This window comes from Poeciliopsis prolifica, unplaced genomic scaffold (assembly GCF_027474105.1).
Source record: "Poeciliopsis prolifica strain line A6 unplaced genomic scaffold, Auburn_PproV2 SCAFFOLD042, whole genome shotgun sequence".
Taxonomy (NCBI): domain Eukaryota; kingdom Metazoa; phylum Chordata; class Actinopteri; order Cyprinodontiformes; family Poeciliidae; genus Poeciliopsis; species Poeciliopsis prolifica.
This window is the reverse complement of record NW_026562417.1, coordinates 1,647,312-1,672,004: the sequence shown is the minus strand read 5'-3', so window position 1 is coordinate 1,672,004 and position 24,693 is coordinate 1,647,312. Positions and strand designations below refer to the sequence as shown.

Sequence of the window (24,693 nt, the reverse complement as noted above, 5' to 3'; positions counted from 1 at the left end):
TAGCATAAACAAACTAATAAATTAGCGTCCCACTGTTTTACAGTGCACAATTACTCCCGTTTTATTTCCCTTACTGCATTTATGTAAACATATTACGTTTAACTGAATTTAGCTGCAAAGCTGAAGTTTTTTAGCAACAGAAAGTTGAGTCAAGACGCAATGCAAGCCAGTCTCAGCGTGTTCTTCAAATTCAATAAAGAGATCACGCAGAAACAACATGACCTGGGTTTATTTCGTATACATTTTTATACGTCAATCCAGATTTATTCACATCAAACAAACGCTGAATAAGATTACTGTGTGTGTGTGTGTGATTCATGTTGGGTTTGAGCAGCACAATGTTTTTCTTTGGGCTGTGTCGCCATCTTGTGGGCATCCGTGGTACAAACAGAGTTCTGCTGTGATCTGAAACAGGTGATGTCAGTGTGAAGAAACCTGAGGTGAACTTTGAAAGAGTCTGGTCAAACTTTTCCGGTTTAAAGCTACATTTCTTACCAAAGCTCGAAACTGTTTTAAATTATAAATGGAAAAAAAAGTACTTTGAATAAATGAAATAGTAATAATCTGCAGATAATGCCAAAATATTTCTCCCATCATAAACACAGTCAAAGTGAGGACACTTCAAGAGTAACACCCTTATTTGCAAATAGATTTTATTTTCAAAAGCATTTTATCAACATGGCCTCTTATATCAGGCAACCACACTTTAATGCAATCTTCAAAATAAAATCATAAGAAAAACATAAAAATTCTGCTATGTACATTTTTATTCACATAAGAGTGTAAGCATTACAATACATACGCTCGATGTACATGTAAAAATGTTACAGTGGCTAGAGGTTTAAGGGTCCATAATTTAGAACCCTCTAAAAATGTGTAGACATGGTTTTATTGGAACAGATGTATAAACAGAAAAGTGTAAAAAATATTTGAATTAATCTTTTAGAAATGAATCAAATGTAAAATCAAAATGCGAGGATATATAAATTTAAAGTAAACATGATCTGAAAGTCCATTAAACCATATGTAAAAAAGACAACTTCCTCCTACAGATCCCTTAAAAATACTAGTGAACTCTAGTTTTTCACATCAATCGAGGGTGAGAACTTCTACATTAGATCGGGTTCAACTCAAACTGTCAGCTTATTCTTCACTACGTCGCCAAGAAAAACAAGTGAATAGGTTTTAAGAGTCACTTACTAGACGTGTGAAATATGTGTTTTCACATGTTACACAGGGAAACCAACTCCTTAACAGGTAATGTGCAGAAACAGGAACATTTCACACAACATTCCAGGCTGGACTGCGTCCTTGGAACAGGAGTTCCTTTTTAAAATATATACATAAAAAATAGAACTAACTCCATGTCAAAGCAGAAATGTGCACAATGTACAAGCAAGGTGGCAGCACTTTGGTGTTGGCTTGTCAGAAAATTAATATAATCTGAGATGTCAAGAGGGCATTTTCCTCCTCAACAAACTCATCATGCGACTAATTTGAGCTTTAATTTAGGCATGGGCCAATTACCGACATCAAGGTGAAACGAAAACAACAAAATACAATTTATGGTCCTTTTGATGAGATGCCAGAAAATGTGCCACAGTGACCAAAGTTTTTCCCGACAAGTTGGACTCCCAACGTTAGCAGATGTAACAGGCGTGTATTCTTGAAGATTCCAACCAAATTTGCCCCGGGTTCATTCTGTATTTCAGTATCAAAATAATCTAAAACATGACCACTAAACAATGTTATATATTTTTAAACAGTAGGAATTTTCCTCTAAAAATAAAATAAACTGGATCATGTTTTACATGTTTATTTTACATTTTGTGTATAAATCTGGAGATTTTTTTATTGTTTCTTTTTTTACAAAGGTCATTTCTGGAAACGGCATTCCAACCCATGCCTATTTTAAACAAGAACATTCGTCGTGCTGCACCTCGTCTCCAAGCGCTGGCTCAGACATTTGACGTTCGACTTAGGAGTGGTCAGTGTATAGCACACGAAGACGACCAGAACCGAACAGGAAACTGATGGAATACCACAGAGAATCCCCGTACGGACAGTGTAATGGTTTGGTCTTGTCTAAAACAGTGGCGACTTCAATCCCGCAAGCACTACTGACCTATCGTACTGGTGCGACCATGCTTCCTGCACGACGTTATGAACATGGAATGTTCAAATTCCTGGAAGCAGCTAACCATGAAAAACAAAAGGAAAAAAACAAACAAGTGCCAAAGAAAGCATGAAAGTTACACCAAATTGAAAAGGCGATCCAGTGGCTCACAACTCGTCAGAGTTAAACATGTGACGCCTTCCTACAAGTCGCTGTTTGCAAACAAAACAGCCCTCGTCTAGCTGCTCAGCAGTGACCACACGGCTACGCTGGTGTAGCACCCATATATGAACGCTACGAGGTAACGAGAGTGGGAACAAAGTCAGGAGGAAAGGTTTGGGGAACGAAACTCGTATCACATGAGATTCAAAAAGGAGTCATCCTGTATCCATTTCTCGGAACACAAAACGGCCTTTGTGCCATGTGCTTTCTTCATCTCCTCCTTTTTACCCTTAAGGCTCTCCATGTTAGTCAGTATTATTATAATCCAATGAGAAAAAAAATCCCAGCCTACCAGGTGCCTGCTCTGTATCTGTTTTGTTGGAGACTTTGTTTTGTCTCTGTAACAGCTTATACAGTGAAGTAGAGTACAGCATGCTCACCTAATGCTCACATCCCAGATAGAATCAGTACAAAAATGACTAAATAAGAAATATTTAGTCACATGGGCTTCACAGGTCCTTCATTTTAACCCACAAGGTACATGTTCCTTTGGAAAAAAGGACAATGGGAACCAAAAGGGGGATTTCAACACAGTCCTCTAGAGGGCGCCCTGCAGTCGTCACATGAAGGTGCAGGGGGGAGAAAGCAGGAGGAAGAAGAAGGGAGAGATTAAGTTTTATTCGGGTAATGTCAGAGCAACCGTCTCTGGTTTCATCTTGAAGTATTGGTTGAAGCGTAGCTTTGCATATCTTCAGGTAGGAAAGAGAGAAAAGAGCAGTCAGCAATGAGATGGAACAAAATGCTCTCTGCTAGACGTGTCTGCTTCAGCAGAAATAGCAATAGCAATAATAATAATAATAATAATAATTAAGCACAAGTGTAAGCACACTAGCTTGTTGTGGGGTAGAAACATACCCCAGGAAGTCGAAGTCGATGGTGGAGAACTTGGATTGAATCAGAGCCCAGAGACCCCAGAAGAAATGAGACGCCTGGACACAAACGTAGTAAAAAAAGAAAAGAATCAAGATTACTAAAGGTTATTTTGTATTATTGGACACAATGAGCAAACCAGCTGGCATGTCCTCTCAGAAAACAAATAGTTAGCAGTCTTTCAATCATAACACAAAAACAGCCGAGAGGACTCAGTGCAGTCAGCTTCATTTTTATTTTTAGCAACAAGGAAGCTTTCAATAACACAAAGAAATGTTGGTGTTTTCCATAAAAAGTGCGCTTCAACATAAAACGAAACAAAAAGCGTCAATTACTTCACAGGCATTTTTTGCAGCAGCGATGGCATGTTGGCCTTACAAAGCACTTCACCGCACACAACCCATGAATGAGAGTTCAATCAAAAACCAAAGGGGGTTGACAATGAGGCATTAGGAAGAGAATCTAACACAGCAGCAACGGGTTGTTGATATGTTCCTTTATCCGTCTAAGAACCTGGATGATTTGTTGAACAAGTGTTCATCAGGAAGGTGTTTTTTTTTTTTCAAACTCGGCTTTACTGGAAGGTATTTATTATTGTCAAACACTTACCAAGGCAAACTTGTTGACTTGAACGTACAGGATCTCCACCTCTGTGTCTGTGACCTCACCATCCTGGCCCTTGTGCTCCTTGTAGGCCTCCAGGTACGAGCGCAGCCACTGTAGCTGAAAGGCCCGCTCCGGGTAGTGACTATAATCCACTTCATTCAGGCCTAAAACAAGAGAAGATGGATAACAATTAACAACAAAAAAAAAAAAAAAACAACAACTTCAACAAAAATAAAAAATTTCTGATTTTGTGGATCGATACTCACCAGCAAACTCATTGAAATGATTCCCAATATCATAGGCTTGGTAATTGTACCCTGCATACTCGTAGTCAATGAACTTTACACTGCCTGGAGACAGAAGGTGAATAGTTTAGACAGTGATGCCGGACATGCAGATGCAATGATTGTGTTGTTTCCCTTTAATTATTCAGAATTGTCAAAGTGCTACGTTTTAGTCGGCTAAATGGACAAGCTGTCTAGGCAGCCAATTGCAGGGGCCAGAAGTAAGAGTTTGCATTTTGAGGCAGAGATGGAAACTAGAGGAAGGCAGAAAGATGTGTGACCTCAAACTAAAAGTAAGTTTAAGAAATGTATCTTATTTATGACCAGAGAAGCTTAAAACAAGGAAATGAAATAAATAAAAATGTAAAACAAAGACAAAAGAGCTTCCGCATTTTCACTGTAATTTATTATAGTAAGACTTATTATGGGCTACTTGTCTCTTTGGTTTGAAATGAAAACATGCAGACACATAGAAAAGGGAGGCATTAGAGGTGAAAACGTGAAGCACAGTGCAACACTTGTAAAAGTCTGCTGGGAGGAGGACAAGCTGACTTCCCAGTGAGTATTTGTTTTGGATACATGCACAGGGTAAGAAGGAAACTGGCCAGACAAACCTTTTTGGAAAGGCACAGAAAAAAAAAAGAAAAGAGAGATGGAAACAGAAGTAGAAGGTGAAAGGGTAAAGCACAAAAAACAATAACACAGAGGGACAGAGAGTTTGTAGAAAGACAGCAACACAACAAGAGTTATTATCTCTTTTGGAAAAGGAGACAGATTATAAAATATCTTTATCAGATCTTTGCATATGCAGATTTAAGTCGGTGTGGAGTAGAGATGCGAACAATCAATCATCGCACGATTAATTGTAGACCATTAAGTTTCAATTAATGGTTTATTAGATTGAAATTATTTCCAATAACATCCACTTAGACATATTTTATAAAATGTAATAAGACTAAGCTTAATAATGTGAGAAAAACACAATAATCTGTTTATTTAATCAGTATTTAACACAGCTGACACAAAAATGGTTAAAATGTAAAGTGCTTTTTTCAAAACTTCAGCACATTATGAAAATTGTAGCCCTTAAAAATGCTACGTTAAGACATTATCCCTCTTCATGCAACAGAAAACTAAGGTTTTTAAGTAAATGGTGATTATTAATCGTTAGTTGATCGATGAGATCAATCAATTTTAAGTCTTTAAATTGATGACTTCCATCCCTAATGTGGAAATTATTAACCCACTTGTCGCTCAAAACGTTAGCCGATATCTTTATACCACAAGGATATCGCCTAACATTTGAATATGTCACTTGTCCTCCAAGTTACATTGAGCATTACAGAGCCTGACTGCAGGTATGCAGCAGGCAACTTGAGGTCATCAACGATTTACTGGAAACATAAGAACGAAGTTGTACGAGCTTTTAGCCAACGGGGGATCGGAGGATGCTTCTTGTACTTCAAGCAGCGTTAATGCATGTACTTGGATTGTGCGTGGGAATTCATTGCAAACTGTTTGAACAGAATATTAAAAGCCGAAGCAAACGTACAGTTTGCCACGGCGATTGTCTCGATCGATACGTGCTGCTCTGGAACGCGGTACGGGTCGGAGCTGAAAGCTGGCAGACAAGATCTGATCCAGCACCTGGCTGCTACATCCATGTGTTCTGACAAGTACAATGGAAAAATCTGCAGAGACTTCATGTGAGGAGGAACATGTCATGTTTTCAATCTGTTGTGAGGCTTGGACTTTAAAAACTAAAAAACTAACAAAAACTTGTTACTTTTTAACTGTTTTGTTCATCCAAATGACATACTTTTTGGGTGAGGTCATTGAAACAATGCTTTAATAGGCGTGTCGTATGGAAGGATGTTTCCAGCTGCAAAATGCATCAACCCGAATGCATTTTCTCTGGATTTGAAATGTAACATTTTATTGTTTTGTTAGCTTAGTTTCACATTTCATTTTTAAACATGTAAAAAAAAAAAAAGCTGTCAAAAATGTGTTGCTGCCTTGGTGCTTTTTTGTTTGTTTTTTTTTTTAAAACCACTGACGATGTGAAGCATCAGCATTAACAGACAAAAGAAAGGAGGAAGTTGTCAGTCATGAGGCGGTTTATCTCAAAATCCAAACCCTTACTTTGACAAGCCCGCTGATACAGAAAATGACCCCCGCCCCCGAAATTCTGTTTCCAAGTAGCAAGCCTAATAGTTTTACTTTTGAAACGGTCGTCAATTCCTTTAACCTGACATATAGGAAGAATAATTTTTCTCAGGCTGGACTAGAGAGAAAGACACTTTGAGGTGGGTTACCAGCCGGCGTGTGGGTCCTAGCGGGACACAACTGAGCACCTCCGGGCAGTGGCTATAGCCCCCCTGTGCAGCAGATGAAAAGGTTTGGGCAAACACATCTTTCACACATGCTCACACTCCTCACACATTTGTCTTAACCATTCTCTCACAGTTTCCAAACATAAGGGCCTGCTGCGAAAGAAAAAAGAAAAATCCCATCTCCCCTCTTACAGTAAGCCTCTTCCTTCTACAGTTTCAGTCACCCGCCACTCCCCCTCCCAGTGCTCTGCTCCTATTGGCTCAGCAAAAGTCCAATGGTGCGAGACCTGCTGCTTCTGCATGTGACAGGATCTTTGAGAGGCCTCCTTATGGGCTTCCATCTACTTTTTGAATAACATGAGAAGTGAAAAGAAAAAAATACTCAGCATGTGACTGGGTTTTTTGAGACGAAAGGTAAGCAACATTTTTGGACAACCCTAAGAACTAAATGACTTTGCACTTCCACCATGGGTTTTTTGGTTTTATTAATACAGGAAGTGGCACCTTCTTCTGCATCAATTTTGTCCATTTTTTTTTCTTTAATTCAGCAGAAAAAAAAAAATGCAAGTAGCAGCCTGGCAGCAAACCTGTTCTCGTACCGACTCAATTAAAAGCTCCAAGTACAGTGACTTGCAAAAGTTTGTCTCTGGACTTTGAACCAGAACAAAGTAGCGAACAATTACTTAAAGAAAGGAAAAAGGATAAATGGTTCTCAAAATTATTTTACAGGAAAAAAAATAACGATAATGAAAAAGTGTGGCATACGTTTGTACTTTGTAGAATCACCCGTCAACACAATATGTCAACCAGCTTTGTGCTTAGATTTCTTTGATTTTCTTTGAAAAAAAAAAAACAACAACTAAAAAGCAAGATAAAGTGTCTGATTACAGTAATTTCAAAGTTTGGCTCATGATTCTCAGTTGTCTGGACTTTGACTAGGCCATTTTATGCTACCATTTGGTCACTAATGGTCTCCAACAAATTCCTTCAGAGAGAAAAAAAAAAAAAAAAAACATCCAGAGGTGACTTCGAGAAATTTATGAAGGAAATTAATTTCACTGGATTTCTCTAGGGGGGCTGAATCCAAAGGGTACGGCACATTATAGAGATTTCTATGTGGAAAAAAAATTAAAAATGGCAGAGCAACTACGGATCCTTTTTCTTTCACTTTTAAGTTATATACTTCTTTGAGTTGGTATAAACATAAAATCCCATTAAAAAAAGTTTTTGGGTTTTTGTGTTACAAGAAGTGCAAAAGGTAAGACGAAGTTAAACTAATTAAAATCATCTGAAAAGATGAAGACAAACACAGAATAATTAAGGCTGCAGGCTTTGCATGTCGAGTGCGTTTTAAGTTTTTTTCTGTGTTTGCATTATACGATATCTAGTGATCTGGATTGGGTCAAGAGTATTTTTTCCTGCAAAGATTTCTGACTAATTTGGCAACAATGTTAACACCTCAGCCTGTTTTGACAAACACCATGACACCCGAGACATGATTGTGCAAGACAAAGCGCGTACATAAAATTCATGCCCACTGATTTCAAGAAAGGATTCCTTTAAGATCGAATCGGGGGATTTTACACACGTTCCGGTTATTCCGTTTGTAAACATGTGACATGAGAGCAGGAAACACTGATCGCTATCTTTCCGGAATCCATCTGTGCTGTAGGTGAGCACAAAAACAACAGACAGGACAGCCGCTTTTAAACTAGATAACAGAAACACGTTATCTACAAAGATGAAGCTGATATTTTATGTTATTCATGCCGATTATGCCCAAGACGAGAGCAGAACCAATAATTTCCACAAGTCACACACTGTCAAACTTGCCAGAATTAATTGATTTGATGTTCCTCAACATGTATTTTGTAATTATATCACTGACGGCAAATTTACTCATTTGTAATCATTTGTATTTGATTAAACAGTGAGAATTTATAAACAAAGTATTTTCTAAAACATACTGTGGTTCAAGGTTGGTTTTGGTCTCGCCTGTAGGCATATCAGGAAAAGAAACCAAAATAACACACAATCATATTAGTCGTCCCTGTGATTGCAATACTGATACTTTAGATGTTTATTTTGATATTAAGATGTCATGTGAACAACTGACTGCTGATACGCATGTATGTGGCTCCTACTGCTGCCATGAACTCATCCCGATTAGCCTGAGCAGGGACTACATGAGGGTCCCTCACAGTGCTGGTTAGTGTCTCTCCACTGCCTCCCCAAAGGGCAGGGCGGCCCAGCAGCAGCGGCAGTCAAAGCCTCCGCCGTCACTCCTGGAGGAGAAAAGCTAGACACAAGGACCTGTGAGAAGTTCCTCACCCCCCCCGTCACAAATAGACGAGGGGGCCGACAGCTCGCACAACCTCCTTCACCCCACCCGCCAGACTGTGATCTTCCGTTCACCTATTGTGTTTTATTGTCATCAACAACACAGTAGAACAGTTTCAGAGGCTAGCCAGAAAGATGCTGCTTTGTGTAAAAGTAGGACACATTATCAGCAAAGTGGTAACATTACAGCCTCAGGAGAATAAACTCACAGAGACTCAGCATGAAAACTCATTTAATGTTAGCTATAGTTTCAACTTCAGTAAAAGCAGCACAGAATTAGAACTTTGAAATAAAAATGGCTAAATAAAAAAAAGACTCTTAAAACTGAGCTAATTTGCAATGAATGAAGTGTTGCACAGATCAAGTTGGGCTGAATCTTACCTTACCTTTATGTGAAGTAGAAACTTTAACAGAACAAGGATCAAGAATGTCTAATCTAATTATATGTCTGCAGGCGAATACAAACACTACCAAGCAGTGTGGAGGAGATGACATCCCCTGAATGCATCCCTGCCCAATACGAAGACTCACACCAGCAACCAATCACACAGAAACGTCCAAGACTGCACCTCTATGGCTCATACTCACCTTCCCTCTGGTTGTAAATGATGTTTTTGCAAAGCAGATCGTTGTGGCAAAGAACTACAGGAGAGCCCAGCACAGACAAGCTCTGCTGCAGCCACAGCAGCTCTTTGCTGAGGGACTGAGGGCCGGGGACCTCCATGTTCAACCTGGAAGGAGCCAAAAGATCCACACTCTGAGCCATGCTGATGTATTACACAGGAAAATAGGTTGGTTTACGTCGAGAACTAGTTAAGTTTGACTTCTGCCTTTGCATAAAAATACCATGTAGCAGAGACAAATTAACAAATGCCACCTGCCAGGTGAGGAAAAGCATGTGACTATCTCATTATGACTTCATGTTCTGGTTGCAATTTCACAACCCAGCAGGAACAGGATGTGCATAGCTCATTTTTTCCTAAGGCAGTAGAAAAAAACCGGTTCTCAACATATTTTACTACCAATTCAATGCAGACAAGGCAATACTTATCCATTAATGCCAGTAGATGCAACATTTTTCAGTAAGTGAATTTTTAAGTCGTTTAAGAGTTAAGAGTCAAGCACTCACCTGTCATGATCCTTGAAGCACTTGGAAATGAGCGCAAGGTACTTGCCCATCTTTAGCCACAGGTCAGAGCGGGGAACCCAGCCGTTGTGGGCATGGATGGCATGGTACTTGGCCAGCTGTCTTGCAATAAGCCTGCATGGCAAGGGCATCGAATATCAATACGTAAAGATGTCTTTGTAAACCAATATAACCAAAGACATGCCCCATACTGCTAATCAGCTGACAGACATGTAAATTTAGATTTCAGTTGGAGATGTCACTTTAAACGGGGTAAAAATCAGAGCAAAGAACCAAGTTATATTTATTGCTAAGAGCAATATGACACAAGGGATCTAAAAGAGGAATTATAAAATAAATAATTATAAAAAGCTCTTACAGTAGAAGGCTTTTTAGTCCACGCAAATCAAGCATTTGTAATCGCATCAACAAACTTTGGTTCCTATAATATTATTCCTTCATTCCTTCACTAGCTGTGTTTCCATTACAAATGTATGCAAAACCTTTTCTATCTTCTGCTGATGTTGGGAAAAAAAACAAAAAAAAACATGGTGGCTAATGTTTAATTTTGCAATTGCAATTAAAATCACACATGAAGAACTTTGTTCACGCAATAAGTCAGAAAAACATCCCACGCCACCATCCTCCAACTATTTCTTGTCGTCTTCATCTTTTCCGCCAGCAGCAACAAAAAAAAATTGATCACGTGACTTATATGATGTAAAAAAAAAATTCTTTCCATCACACTTTCCTAAAACCACTAATTTCGATACGGTCAAAATCACCGCATTCTAGTGCAAAAACTTTATCAAATAATATATTTCAAACTTGCTGTGTTTGTTAAATTCATTTTTGTAATTCCAGTTTGCTCAATTATGGTCAATGGAAATGTAGAATATTGAAGGTAATTCTCATGATCATCGACTTGTCGGATGAAAAATCAAAAACAAAACACCATATTTCACTGGAACTTAAAAAGAAAGTATGAAGAAAAAAATTTAAAATGTGACTTAGCACTGTTACTGTTTTGACTGCATTTTGGGATTTTTGTTCCGGTTTGTCTTCTTCCCTTACCTGAAAACAGCTTGGCTACGGATATGCTCCGGTTCCAAGGCAGTTCCTAGCAGGAATTCGTAGCACAGGCCATTGTTGAAGGTGCAGTAAAGGCGGGGGGCACAGCGGTGTGCGTGCAGCACTCTGAAACTTTTAATCTCGTTGTCCCGGTCGACCAGCAGCTCCGTTTTGTTGCCATAAATGCGGACCAGCACCACATCCTGCATGATTGTGCCCACATAGCAGCCAAGCAGCTTGTTGGTTATTCCATCAGTGAAAAACTGCAGAGAGGAACAGCATCACCTACAGTTAAATGCATTGCCATGGACATGACTAACCATCAGCTTTTATACTTCATGCATTATTTGAAGTCCAGATCTGTATTTAAAAACAAGTCATTAGAGCAGAAACATTACTATGAAACTAGTTTATTTTGTTCAACTTGAACAATGGAGGCACACTGCAGCGGTTGCAATTGAGAAGCAAGTATTATAACATTGGATCAGTTAATGGTTTTAAACATTTTTAAAAAAATGCATTTTAGATATTTAAAATATCTTCTAGTTCCAATGTATTTATTATTATTTGGTGGGATAAACTTGCGTTATTATGCGATCACTGCTATTATATTGCTTGAAAGTGGTCTCAAAAACAAAAAATATTACCGTTTATCCCAATAATTTCTGGGACAATTTATTGTTCATTTATCGTAAAATGTGTTATTGTGACAGGTCTATTTATTTCATAAAGTATAGCTTATAGTTCTGCTAAAAGTTCCCTGCATACACAAGAAATAACAATGTGTTCATTAATGTTCATAAAAAGTCTGAAGACTTTCTGTCTCTGTTTAATCTGTTAAACATTAGCAGAAAAGTGGCTAACTTGACATTAAACTGCTGTGGCCATAAACATGCTACAATAATCTGTAGAAATCTGTTTAGCTACTGAATTTTGTTTGTACTTCCGTAGAATGAATTGCTCTGGTTTTTTTTATGTCAAAAAATAGATTCAAATGTAAAAGGTCTAGTTGTAAATAAAGGCAAATCAATGAAGTGTTGCAAGATTTAACCATTAAGCTTAGAGAAGGTCAGGATGTGGTAAACATTAATGAAGTAAAGCAGACTGAAACAGAAGTGTGACTTTGTTTGACCAACTTAAATTGACCTATCAGCACAACAAGGCTGGAAATTTACTGGGGGAAGGAGGGGGACAAAGGGGGATCTCAGCTGGCTACGTAACCGTCAGACTGTTTACTCTGTCTAGGACTGACGGAGAATGACAGGATTGCATGGAATTTTATTTTTCCACGCACAAGGTCAGACTGGTATTTGCTGAACCTCCCACTTTGCCTCATTGATGAATGCAGGGAAAAGCAGCGCCACATGTGATCTTCCGTCCTGGCTGTGTTTACAAAGCTGAGCCACACCCCCGGGTCATCACTGGAGAGGAAAATTTTTTCCTGTTCCGCTTGGCCTGATTTGCCTCGCAGCATTTATCTGCGCGATGGCGTAAGTCAGGTACTGTTTGACTTTAGGACATCTGTAATCTTAAAAGATTAGATTAAGTGAATTATGTAAATCAAATGCAAACGGCAAAGAGTCAAGCTCACGAGGTCGTCAACATTTCTTCCAGAAGTTTCCAAAGCTACTTTATGAAATCCTTCTGATCGCTGAGCTCTAATTATCGGCTTTCCTAACTTCACCACCTGCAAAGTAGTGGTGCTTCATGATATGGGAAAAATGCAGGGGGTGAAAAAGCTTTATCAAAGTTTCAAACCAAACACGTTTTCCATGTTTATTTCCCTTTTCTGTGGGAAAAAGTACCCCTGCTGTGTGGCAGTGTAGCTAAATAATAATAAAAAAGTCTAAAAGTCTAATTAAAATATGCAAATGACACCTATATTCCCAATTATTGCAACACATGTCACAACAGCAAATGAAACTTTATTACCTTAAAATGATACATATGAAAATAAATGGAATAAAAAAAAACAAAGTGTCAAAATTAAAATCCTCATTTCCCCCATATTTATAATAAACTACCTATCCGGTGTTTTTTTTTTTTTCGTTCTTCCTATTTTTTTTCTTTTTTTCAGGGAGGCAGAGGGGGTTGGGAGCGTGGCCTCGCCCAAGGTACGCGTCATAATAGAAACACCACTGCTAACAAATGTACATCGTTATGCCAAGGTTTCGGTAAAGTCTGCTCCACACATTATCAGTTCTGTTATCTTCACAAATGGAACTGGGATGCAAGCAGAGTTTAACAGCCGATAACAAGCGGAAGCAAAAACATTCGGTTCTAGATGCTAACCCAAAGTTAAAGTATTCATGATAAAAGGGCCACCTTCTACCTCTGCATCTATCGATACGTTTTGGATGCTATGAAATGTAATTTAGTTGAAATATAGCATATATATTGTCCTTTCAGCGCCTTTCGACGATATAACCCTTCCGTTTTGTGTGACGTCAGCTTGTGACATTCATTTAAATGGGACACCTAGCTAGCTAACTTGAAGATAGCAAATTATTTTAAAAAATCTCACATATTTGGTCTTACAGCGTGCGAAAATACAGTCCACTAAACGAAGTCTTTTTTCCCCCCAACGTTTTCGAAAATAAAACGACATAACTATTACCTTCATTTTAATTTCGGACGGCTTCCAGCTCGGTCTGAGCTCCTTCATTAGCCGCAGTGCACCCGGTCGGTAGTCGTTCTCATCGACCGTCACGTCTATTTTGGGCACAGCGGGAGCCTTGTCTGGGACGTGAATGTAGTCGGCCATGGCGAAGACGGTGTTTCACAAGAGATCTCACACGACGAAGTAAGTGGTACTGGAAACGGCAACACGGTGCGCAACGTATGAAACGGAGTAAGTGACTGCGGGTATATATTCCTGGTGCGGTCGCTGTATGGCAACGCCTCTCAGAAAGAACCACCCATCCGTGAGGGGAGAAAAGTTCCCAGTCGCAGTACGTAACTCCGCCGACTCGTTAGAGCCGCTTGTTTATATCATCGGCGTGCACCGCTGGCGGAGCTTAAAGCAGCACACATCATGTTTTAACCCTAGCTGTTCAAATAAATGATTAACTAAATTTCTAATAACTAAAACATTTAAAGGAATAAATTAATTAAACTTAATGAAGACTTCAAATGTAAAACTTTCCATATTTCTCAATTTACTGGTTTCTCAATAGTAGACTGCGAGCCCTGGCGAATTAACAGAAACGTCCACAACCGTACCAGTCAGGTCACGTAAACGTCACATTCGTAATAAATAACTTATTTAAAATATATTTATTTAAGGCATTTAACGTAAAATTTCAGTCGCATTAACAACATAAACAATACTATTAATAATTTAAAAAATATATACGCTATTACGTAACCTTCAAGAACCAAGAACTAACTGCAGGGCAAATATACAAAGGACATCAGTCAGAAATAGACACTCAAAATGTACAATTTAAATACGATTCCTTAAATGAATAACTCATAAAAGCAATCTGAACTGTATTGATAGAACCTTGATAAAAACTCTTACATCCAATCAAACCCTAAAAATCAGCCTTATTTCCTATTACTTTTCCAACGGAGAAAAACTATTTGTTTTTTTTGTTTTTTTGTTCATGAGGGCTCCCAATGCCCACAAGCTCTGGAGATGAAGGCCAAACATTATTAATGGTATTAACTACATAAATTGATAAATCAGCCCCCCATTCAGAATAAAAAAAAAATACACCAAACGAGTTGCTTCAGGCACACTGATAATTTTACATATAATCTTTTCCTTGTGAGACGCTTTCAAATGTGATCAACTTTAATCACGAATGAATGGATGCATTTTCTTTATTGTTGTATGATATTGTGATAGTCAGATGTAGTACTACATTAACCAAACGTTTTGGATTTCAAAACACAGAATCTGTGCCGACAAAGACATTGAGTCAAGGTAATGGAGGAAACCTTGCTTTTCCTACTTTCCAATCACAAACTTCAATGCATTTTATTGAAAATGTATGAACTACACCATCAGAAAAAAAGTACAAAATGCAGAGAATGATAATAAATACTTTTTTCTTATGAATAGTCCACTGCATTCACAATTTCTACCAGGTAGAAATTAGTATCTTAGATTTGCATTTGTGTCAGTGTTAGCGTCTTAGAGGACTTTCCGGAACAGAATTTGGGCCACTGAAAAAAAATAGAAAATTCTGACTTTATTGACCAATTAAATCCAACAAATTTCTCCAGAAATGTAGTTCTTTTCTTCTTCACAACTCACATCTCTGTCCTTGAAGCTGGTTGCTCCCAGGAGCTCATCTGCAGTCAAAATTCTGAGAAAGAAACACAAATATTTCTCCTTTTTCTTCCTCTTTCAGAGGACTTGATTAAAATGACACAGTTACTTGTTTTATCTAACAAAAGAGGGCTCTTGAAACAACCGTTGAATAAAAAAAAAAAGAACATAAAGTCTTAATTGTGCACGAGGGACCTTCTGGAGTCAGGAGCAGTAGCAGGTTATCCGCCCACATATCAGCCAATAGGATCAGAATGAATTACACATCAGCTCTGAAGCTACTGTGGCTTCCAGAAAACGTTTGCACTCTTTAACTCAACCTTTTTCTGGTCATTGATTAATGAGAAAGCTTCTCAGAAAAAGACTGAAAAATGTTAAATATTTGCAGATTGTGCAATGAGCCGTTTCGTCTCTCCTTCTGGACGGAGGGACGAAATGGCTCCATCTTGCAGGTTCCAGGTGGATTCGTTTAGAAAATTGATGAGTTCTTTCAAAATATCTAAAAAAAAAACAAACAAAAATGAATTAAGAAAAATGCTGCACGGAGACTAAAAACCCTGCTGTATTCCCCTGACAGCGATAAAACTCGCTGACCCTCTCTCTTCTTCCACAGCATGCCAGGCCTGATTGCCTCGTTACTTAGCAACCTTCATAATGAATAGGTTGCTTCTTGAGTTCTCTCCAAACCAGCTCTAATCCAGCGTCTCCATATGAACGGGGATTTTAATTGGATCTTCAAACGCGTGCCTCTGTTGACTCTCCCTCTTGACAGTTAACAGGTTGCTCTCTTCACACACACTCACACACATGCACACAAAAAGGTATTTTATTTCCAACCTGGAAAGATGCCCTGAGATTATTCTCTTGTTTTTTGTTTTTTTTTCTATTTATATGTATGAGTAATTTTCCATAATTCCCAGAAGACATAAAGCCTTGTTACTATGCCAGCCCAGGTCAGCCAGCGGAGACACCTCTCTCACTGTTAGTGACTTCCTGCTGCAAAGACACCGATGTGGTAAACACAAGGTCATGTTACGCAAGAGTTCAAGTAAATCAACAAAGGAAAACAATAAAAATGTAGTCTGAGTTCAAGTAAGGAGTTTGCATTTTAAAACCACTTTTGGCTCAGTCATCAAGCACTTCGGTTAAAAACCCCCAAAAACATCTAATTTAAAAGTTTTCAATATTATTGCCTTTCTTTTAGTTTTTTACTAAATTGTAATGGATTTAATTGACCTACTGACCTGAAAACATTAACATTTTACCTACTTACTAATAAAATAAATGTCTCTTTCTTCATGGTTATCCAGACTTTGGAGACAGCAGTTAGTCGAAGTAGTCCTCGATGTCGATGTCCGGGTTGAGCAGCTCCTCTCCGTACGCCGTCAGGTCCATCTGGTTGAGGATCAGGTTTTCGAACGTCTCCTCTAAATCGGTTTCTCCGATCAGCACGGCCCCCACCATTCTGCCCCCGCTGAGGACCACCTGCACGTGGAAAATGCCGGCATTCAGTTACAAACGAACTCTGTGCGTATTCTGATTTTAAGGTCTCAACAACAATGCGTCATCTGATTACAGTGACGGGAGAACGGAATACAGACATACAAAAATTATACTTTTTTTTTCTCTCTCCCCAAGTTCCGATAATTTAATTTACACGACAAATGATCTTCATTCTCTCTCTGAATTTTAAGGTTGTGGGCCGTTTGATCCAAAAGTATTGACAGGCCTTCGACTTACAACGATGTCTTGTCATGTTGTAACCAGAAGCGTGAAAACTTTCACTTTTATTTTGTAGAAAACAAATTTAAAATCATAACAAAACATTGAAAAATGAAATAAAAACCATGACAACCTTATCATCCATGTATGTGATTTTTTTTTTCATCAAAATGAAAACATAAAACTAATTCAAAATCTTTGTTCGTTACATTGCTATTATGTGTCAAAAAATGACAACAAATCTGTAATGGGTTGTTTGTCTGCACAAAAAATGCACATTTGCCATGATACAGGAGTTTATTTAAAGTTAATATTACTTAATAGTGATGGAAAAGTGCTAGTTACAGGTAAATTAATCTGGCAGTAGAACAAAATATTAAATAATTGACTGAAAATGAGCTCCTTTTTCTTGCTTACAAGTTACTTGTACTTTAGCTTCATCTTATTTTAAGTGTAATGAGATATTTGAACTCAAAACTGCAGCAAAAATACTTGGTAAGGTTTTGATTTTTTGCAGTGCTGTGTCTCATGTCACCAAATCTTTCTGATATTGGTAAACTTAGCAAGAAAACACCTGGACATTTTGATCCTATCTATATAAAAAAGGAAAACATATCAACTAGAGACATTAACAGAAACACTGCGGGAATCTTCCCGACACCAGCGCCGACCTTGACGTACTCCCGGCCTTTGGTGCAGCGAACCAGCAGCTCGTGGTCGGACCCCAGCCCCTGTGCGTTAAACTTCCCCAGCAGGACCACCTGAGGAAGAAGCAGAAACCATAAAAAAATGGCCTGCTCAATTAATCCCTGGTTGTCATCTACGCAGCTCGGCTAGCTGGAGGCCAAAACGTCGCTTACCTTGTAGTTGAAGAATTTGGTGACGTGCGAGAAGAGTTCGAAGCAAAAGTCAAGATCGATCGGCTCGGAGAGGACGTCAGCCGCCATGCAGCGGCCCGCGTGCCAGCCCATCTGACGGGCCTGCGTCCAGAGCCGCATCTACACACACACACACACACACACACACACACACACACACACACACACACACACACACACACACACACACACACACACACACACACACACACACACACACATCTTTTTTTTCCCCCACCAGATGTAGTCCGCTAATGCTTTTCAAACTAATACATTTTGCAGTGCTTCTACCTGCTGCCAAAGTGTGCTGTGCTCCCAGCATGCACTGCACACATCACCTGCTGCGTACACATCCGTCTCTGATGTCATCATGTGGTTGTCTACTTGAAGGCCGCCATCGTCTGCCAATGAGAACTAGACGGGGAAAGTGGGGAAAAAAAGTTCCTGATTGTCAACAATATCTGATTATTATTATTATTATTAGTTGATTATCACAGAGAAAAAAGCGAGAACTAAGCAAATGGAACATTTACGTCAAGGGTGAAAATATGTGAAATATTTAACAGTTCCAATTTAATATAAGGGTTTAAAAATAAAAGAAGAAAAAGACTTTCTTGAAGCCGTTTTGTTCAGCTTTGAGGCAGCTTTTAGATATTCGACCAAAGTTTATCTTCTCACGTTGTTGCCGTGGAGAAATGGCTCTGTGTTTGGGACGACCCCGGTGGCGCTGACCACGAAGTCGCAGCCAAACGTCTCGCCATTGGTCAGCTGGACGTAAACCGGCCAGGATCCTGCTGGGAGAGAAGAAAAGCGAGGGGGTGAGTGGAGAGGGAGAGAAGAAAAGAGGAAAGCGGGGGAGCAAAAGAAGAGTTGGAGAAGTAAGAGGAGTTCCCACCAGTGTCAGGTTTTGGCCTTTGCTGTGAGGAGACGAGGAACTCCTCTGAGGTGAAGATGTGTTCCACTTCACACTGGTACGCCACTGAAACTCTGCGGGACACCTGAACAGAAACAGAAAAAGCGAAGAGATATGTGAGAAACAAACGAGGGCTTCAGAGCACACACACACACACGCACGCACACACACACACACACACACACACACACACACACACACACACACACACACACACACACACACACACACACATCATCCCACCTGCTCCGCTCCTCGCAGCTCGATTCCTCGATGCCAGTCCGGGCCGAGAGCGCTGCCGGACTCGACGGGACCGGGGTTCTGCCCGCGGGAATATTCATCTGGGAATGAAAAACATAAAAAGGTATACAGTCACAGAAAAAACACCATTTGCTGAAAGAACAACACAGTCACAGCAGTAACATAGATGTTTTGCACAGAGCTGGGTGATATAACTTAAAAATAAAATCCCTGGGTTTTTTTTAACTAAATGTGATTTATGATTTCCTTTAAAAAAATTACAGAAAATATCTTTCAAAAATTATTTTATTTCAACTTTAAATTGCAAGTTTAAAATTCTCAGATCAATTTTGTGAATAGATCTGAAAAAAAAAGCCCTTGTCATCCACAACGGTTGTTCTTGGATAAAATCGCTATGGAAAGAGGTGAATTTCCAGAAATGTAATCTTCAAACACAGCAAATTTGATTAATGGATGGAATCGATTTATCTCCCAGAACCTAATTTTGTGATCAGGCATACACAAATTTTGGGTTTGGTTCCCTTCTATTTAAAATCCTCGAATAAACTCCTATGCAACCAGTTGGTTGGAGAACACACATAATCAAGGACACCAAGGAACACGTGAAAAACCACAAGAGACATAGAAACATCCTAAGTACCGGCTGTGAAGGTGTGCGCAGCATCCGGTTCCTCCGTGGTGAAGCGCTGCCTTTTGCACGGCGTTGCCGCCGGCTCTTTGTCGGCCTCCAGCGACGGGATGAGGAACTGCGCCGCTCCCGCGTCAAAGAAGGTGTTTCCAATGGCTTTGTCCTTCACAGCCCAGATCACCTCACAGCGCCTCACCTCATACCTGGGAAAAAAAAAAAAAACTGCTCGTCAATACATATGCGTAAATACAGGCAATGATAGCAGGTTAAAATGAGGAGAAATGACTTTGCACTGTTGAGTCACTTACACCAACTCCAACGCGATTCCTCCGTTTCCGACGACGACGATTCTCTTAGCTTTGGATAACCGCTTCTGAAACTCCTGCAACCCCCAAACATGCTGTGTTACCTCAAAGCAAAATGTCACCATTTCAAATTGCACTGCTTGGATCTTCAGCTTAATCATTTTCAGGAAATTCTACTCATTTATACTCATGTCTTCAAACATAGTTAGCTGAATTGCAGCTAAAGATGCAATCTAATGCAACCAAAAAAGTATCACTGCTGATTATGAGAAGTGGACTTTCAATATTTTTTTTTCAGACAGGGCAATTTATTTCATAGTGGATTTAGGCAAATTAACTACAGTCATCATTCTGGTAACACATGTGACCACTTTTTGTATCAGAAAAAAAATTTATTAATTTAATTTGACCTACTTTTAGATATGGTCTCAGTGATCAGGGACATTCTGAAAACTTCAATGTCAGCGTGATTAGACTATTTGTAAAGTCCTTTTCAAGTGTATTTGAGTTTCCTTTAGTGTCCATAGCAAATAAAATATAATTTCTGTCAAAATATGTATTTAAAGCTTAAGATGTGTAGTTTTGGTATAGAAAAGTGTATGTTTAATAATAAATTCAAACTTGCTGACTGAGATTTTCCGCCTGAATACAAAAGTATTCAATTCACTACTTAAAATACCAAAATTAAAATAAAATGTATCCCAATCATGACAAATGTAAACCTTGAACTCAAAAACGTGATTGTTATTATTGTGACCTGTGCGCTGTCTGTGTCCCGGATCCCGAGCACGTGTGAGTTCTCCTGGGCCAGGAGTTTCGGACGGGCACCGCTGCAGATACAGAGCTTCTCGTAACCAAACACTCCACCGTCTGTGGTTTCCAAACACTAAGAGACAGAAGAAATAAATCCGTCGAGGAAGGGGGGATTAAATTAATCAATTCTGGAACAAGATCCAACCATCCCACTGTGCCGGTAAGCTATGTGCTGTAACCTTGTGGCCACGTTTGCTGAGGTTTGCTCCTTACATGTGTGTGTGTGCGGAGGGATTTTACAGCAGAATGAATGATGGTCAGGTTGGGAAATTTCTCCTTTAAAACACTGGAGGGCTTTTCCTCCACATCGAACTCCTCCAGTCTGCTGGACACCTAGTGAACGGGACAAGGATCATGATGTGCATAAACATAAATCTCCTCTCAGTTGGAAGTGTAAAAAACTCCAGAGTTCAACTGCTCACCCGTTTATAGTTGGTCACCGCCTTTATGTGGGGACCTGCTGTAATAAGAGCCACGGCCTCTGATGGAAACTGAGATGACAGCTGCAAGTGGAGATGGTTTTTTAAGTTTAGAAGTCACATATAGAATATGTGGAGATCTTTGTTTAAAAGTTTTGTGTAAATCCCATGTCTTTTTCAGATTCTTAAAAACTGTTTATGATGACTGAGAAGAGAACTTTTTCAAAATGCTCAGGGTTGTCTTTATTGCTAACCGTGCATTTCTCTTTTTTAACACTAAAAAGACCAGAATACTAGAATATGTGGACATCTTTGTTTAAAGGTTTTGTGTAAATCCAGGTAAGATGATTGTTGTTTTAGAGCTGTATACACTTTCACAAATAAATTATTCCACAGCTTCACAGATGACAAACCTGATGTTAGAGAATCTATAAGGAATTCAGTCCACATTTTACAAGCCTAAATATTCGATACATTTAACCTGAATTGAGCAAATGTATTGAAAGCTCCCTAAAGTATGGAGACAGGCCTTTACTTTAGCAACACTCTGATGCCAACAGACTTTTTAGAGCTTTTAGTTTCACCCGTAAGTCTTGTTTTTACCTGCTCCACGCATGTTACGCCCGCAATGCCACCTCCGACCACGACAAACTTAAACGTTTTCTCCTTTTTATTCTCCATAAGTCAAAAAGCTAACATGCTAACAGCACTGACGTTGTAGAAAGCGTCGCTTTCAAACCGCAAAATTGGTTTTTATTGCCTAAGGTTTCTTCCCCAACTTAATCCGAAAACAAATAAACTCCAAGAACACGTTCACATCAAACATAACTCTTAAAAATGTCAAATGTTTCAAGGTAATTCTAGGAAGCCTATTGTGGCAGTCCGTGATACAACACTGGTTTTACGTCACTTCCGTATTTACATTTACCTTACGGCAAGCAGCAGGGCATGTTTTTTTTTTTTTTTTTTTGGGGGGGGGTGAGGGGGGAAAATCGAGCAACATCTCAGGTTCACTAAAAACAGAATTAAACACAATTACATGTATATAACACTTTGATATGATACGTTTGCTGGTAAAGGTTGCCATTGAAGATTGCAGTTTGTATCTGCTCTCCAGTAGATGGCGCTAAAATCCTTCGCGTTTTCACAGCCGTTAAGCCAGCGTCATAAAGTCTATTTGTATTAGTGATTTAAAATATTATTATTATTATTTATATAAAAATATTTATTGATTTGAATACGCATCGTCTGCGAAATAATTTTGTTCATTTCTTTTTTGGAAGGTGTGTAATATGTGTCAGTGTTTATATTTGCCACTTCTTCAGATGCTATTTTTAAGATGTGTACAGAATTTAAAAATGTCGATTTTTAAGTTTGAAAAAAAAGAAGAGAAAAGGTTAAAAAAACATAGAGGAAAAAAATATAGGCTAATTGAAGTTGTTTCAGCTGCTTGGACAAATTACAAGTAAATCCTAAAAAAGACTCTTTTACCTTTAATAGCCATCTTTAGTTCCAGTTACAGGTAAAAATATTTTGGGGTTGTCTTTACCAGCTTTTCATGAAAAAACAGATTTTTATTTAGCTATTATTTCTTACTTGTTCTTCCTTACAAATCAGCTCAACCTATACATTCGACTAAATGTGATTTTCAACTGGATTTAGGTCTGGACCCTGACTGAGATGCACTATCACACAAGAACCGAGTCAGTATGTTAGTATGGACATTGATGGCGTCACACTGACACAAAAAAAGTGATCAAAACCCTTTTGATATAGTCCCCGCCTGATATTTTGGGCTCTTCTCTTCTCTGTGCAGCAAAGCCAGGCAGGTGTTGCCCTGTGGGGAAGTTACAGTTCATCATTATAAATGCATAAGCTGAAATTCCATCAAAGCATTCCTCAACCTTAATCATGATCACAACAAACAACCCGGCAACAGAGCCCATTTACAGGCCTCACATGAAGTATTCGACAGATCTTGACACGGTCCCCGTTCTCTATCGGGGAGTGTTTGTCAGATAATGGCTGCGTTGTGGTTTTTTTTTTCTTTTTTTCTTTTTTTCGGACTCATCAGCAAAAGCCGCCACTTGTTCTATTTTTGATAAGCCTTTTACACGGGTGTTAGCCACGCGCGGGGGTATTGATGTCAGCGTCTGAGATGATCAGGTCGCTGCTAATCAAACAGGGGTTGATGCCGTGCGTCACCGTTTCGCTCTTGATTTTCATTACCCCGACTAAGCACCGTCGGAGGACGACACATGACAATATGGGAGGCAATATTGTGATTGCAGCTGTGCCACTAAAGGTAATGTGGGTAAACAATGACTAATAAGCACTAGATGCAATCACTGCATACCACATGACTTTGGAAATAAACTGAGGAAAACTGGGCATAAATGATTTACAGAACTCTTTATCTTTATCGTGTAATTGAAAGCCTTGTGTGTGTGTGTGTGTTTACTTTATTTTAATTCATTTTTGTTAATTGTTGAAAGTAAAATATTACATTCACTAGATGTAGCCGTGGTTAGATTTATGGCATAACTGTGCAAACATTAGATGTTTTGCACATGAGGATTTGCTGGCACCAAAAGTAAAATGAAATCAATTAGAATATAGAATAGGTGATCTGTAGAAAGCAGTGGTCTGTATCACTTACTAACATAACAAACAATAATAAGCATACCCGTGGAATGATTTTTAATACACATACCGACATATTAAAGACAGAACAAGGTCAGAGCAGACAGAAAAGTACAAAGGCACAAAGCGATGGCTTATTGATGGCATCTTCCAGCAAAAAGTCTGAGCTTGAAATGCTTCTGTGGTTAAAGAGAAACAAAGATACTACACTTTATGCACTTAGGTATCATATTCTTTCTTTTAAAGTTATCTACTGCTTTGTGTGTGTCTATTGCAGAAAATCTAGATGAAATACACAAATGTTCATGGTTGTGAAGTGAAAATATGTGAAAACATTGAAGAGGGTTTGCAAAGACCAGATAAAGTGCTATCATCTTGATGTTGGGTGATGTGCAATATTGGTTTTCCACAAATGTCCCATTGGAATCTCGTTTGACCAGAGTTCCGTCTTTCATATTTGTCTTTGTTCACACTGGAATGTTTTTAACTTTTTGTGCCCTACCTTAACAAAAGGTTGGGCACAAGTTCCAGAGGGAAAATTTTACAGTTACGTATTAACGTGCAGCAAATCCCCTCTGTTGTGAAAACAATAACGTATTAGCCAAAGTGCAAACCTTATCTTTATCCCAAATATGTATGTTGTGCTAATTTCTAAACAAAAACTAATCTTTTGTGAAGACTGTGTGTGCATGTCCACGTTTAGCTCCACCTACAGGTCTGGGGGAGTAAAAACAGTGTTCTGTCCTGCTTTTGGCGTTTCTATGTGGCTCAAAACATTTCGAAGAACATTTTCAACTGGAGATGTGGGTATTTTTAAAAACAACGACCCATTTTATGAAACAATAAAAGCATCCTCAAGTGGAT

General features: G+C 38.9%; 2 protein-coding genes across 6 annotated transcripts; both read right to left on the bottom strand.

The window, feature by feature from the left end:
• Positions 1–636: 636 nt before the first annotated feature.
• Positions 637–13,900, bottom strand: etnk1 (ethanolamine kinase 1). The gene is made up of 8 exons (XM_055055418.1): positions 13,586–13,900; positions 10,972–11,231; positions 9,901–10,032; positions 9,360–9,502; positions 4,081–4,164; positions 3,818–3,978; positions 3,194–3,267; positions 637–3,027 (listed from the first exon to the last, which is right to left on the bottom strand). The coding sequence occupies exons 1-8, from the start codon at positions 13,730–13,732 to the stop codon at positions 2,955–2,957; spliced, it is 1,074 nt and encodes a 357-aa protein (XP_054911393.1). The 5' UTR covers positions 13,733–13,900; the 3' UTR covers positions 637–2,954.
• Positions 13,901–14,238: 338 nt separating this feature from the next.
• On the bottom strand, positions 14,239–22,086 carry pyroxd1 (pyridine nucleotide-disulphide oxidoreductase domain 1). 5 transcript variants are annotated; one of them, XR_008607703.1, is made up of 15 exons: positions 21,790–22,086; positions 21,190–21,270; positions 20,981–21,100; positions 20,712–20,840; positions 19,958–20,031; positions 19,662–19,852; positions 19,004–19,101; positions 18,743–18,845; positions 18,526–18,641; positions 18,139–18,261; positions 17,830–17,967; positions 17,641–17,730; positions 16,521–16,732; positions 15,233–15,284; positions 14,240–15,141 (listed from the first exon to the last, which is right to left on the bottom strand). XR_008607703.1 is itself a non-coding variant. In XM_055055415.1 (13 exons), the coding sequence occupies exons 1-13, from the start codon at positions 21,865–21,867 to the stop codon at positions 16,574–16,576; spliced, it is 1,500 nt and encodes a 499-aa protein (XP_054911390.1). In that variant the 5' UTR covers positions 21,868–22,086; the 3' UTR covers positions 15,153–16,573. The 5 variants fall into 5 exon arrangements, 2 of the variants coding, with proteins under 2 accessions (XP_054911390.1, XP_054911392.1); XR_008607702.1 differs by having other exon boundaries at positions 14,239–15,141; positions 15,233–16,732; XR_008607701.1 differs by lacking the exon at positions 14,240–15,141 and having other exon boundaries at positions 15,153–15,284.
• Positions 22,087–24,693: the final 2,607 nt, after the last annotated feature.

Bases quoted from the DNA above. Each gene is read 5' to 3' on its own strand.
- etnk1 (XM_055055418.1), bottom strand. From the start codon at position 13,732: ATGGCCGACTACATTCACGTCCCAGACAAGGCTCCCGCTGTGCCCAAA. The intron at 11,232-13,585 runs GTAATAGTTATG...TCCTCTCTGCAG, and splicing joins CGTCCGAAATTAAAATGAAG to TTTTTCACTGATGGAATAAC. The intron at 9,503-9,900 runs GTGAGTGCTTGA...GGCTCCTTCCAG, and splicing joins TGCTTCAAGGATCATGACAG to GTTGAACATGGAGGTCCCCG.
- pyroxd1 (XM_055055415.1), bottom strand. From the start codon at position 21,867: ATGGAGAATAAAAAGGAGAAAACGTTTAAGTTTGTCGTGGTCGGAGGT. The intron at 20,841-20,980 runs GTAAGGAGCAAA...TCTGTCTCTTAG, and splicing joins CCCTCCGCACACACACACAT to TGTTTGGAAACCACAGACGG. The intron at 19,102-19,661 runs GTACTTAGGATG...TTTCATTCCCAG, and splicing joins TGCGCACACCTTCACAGCCG to ATGAATATTCCCGCGGGCAG.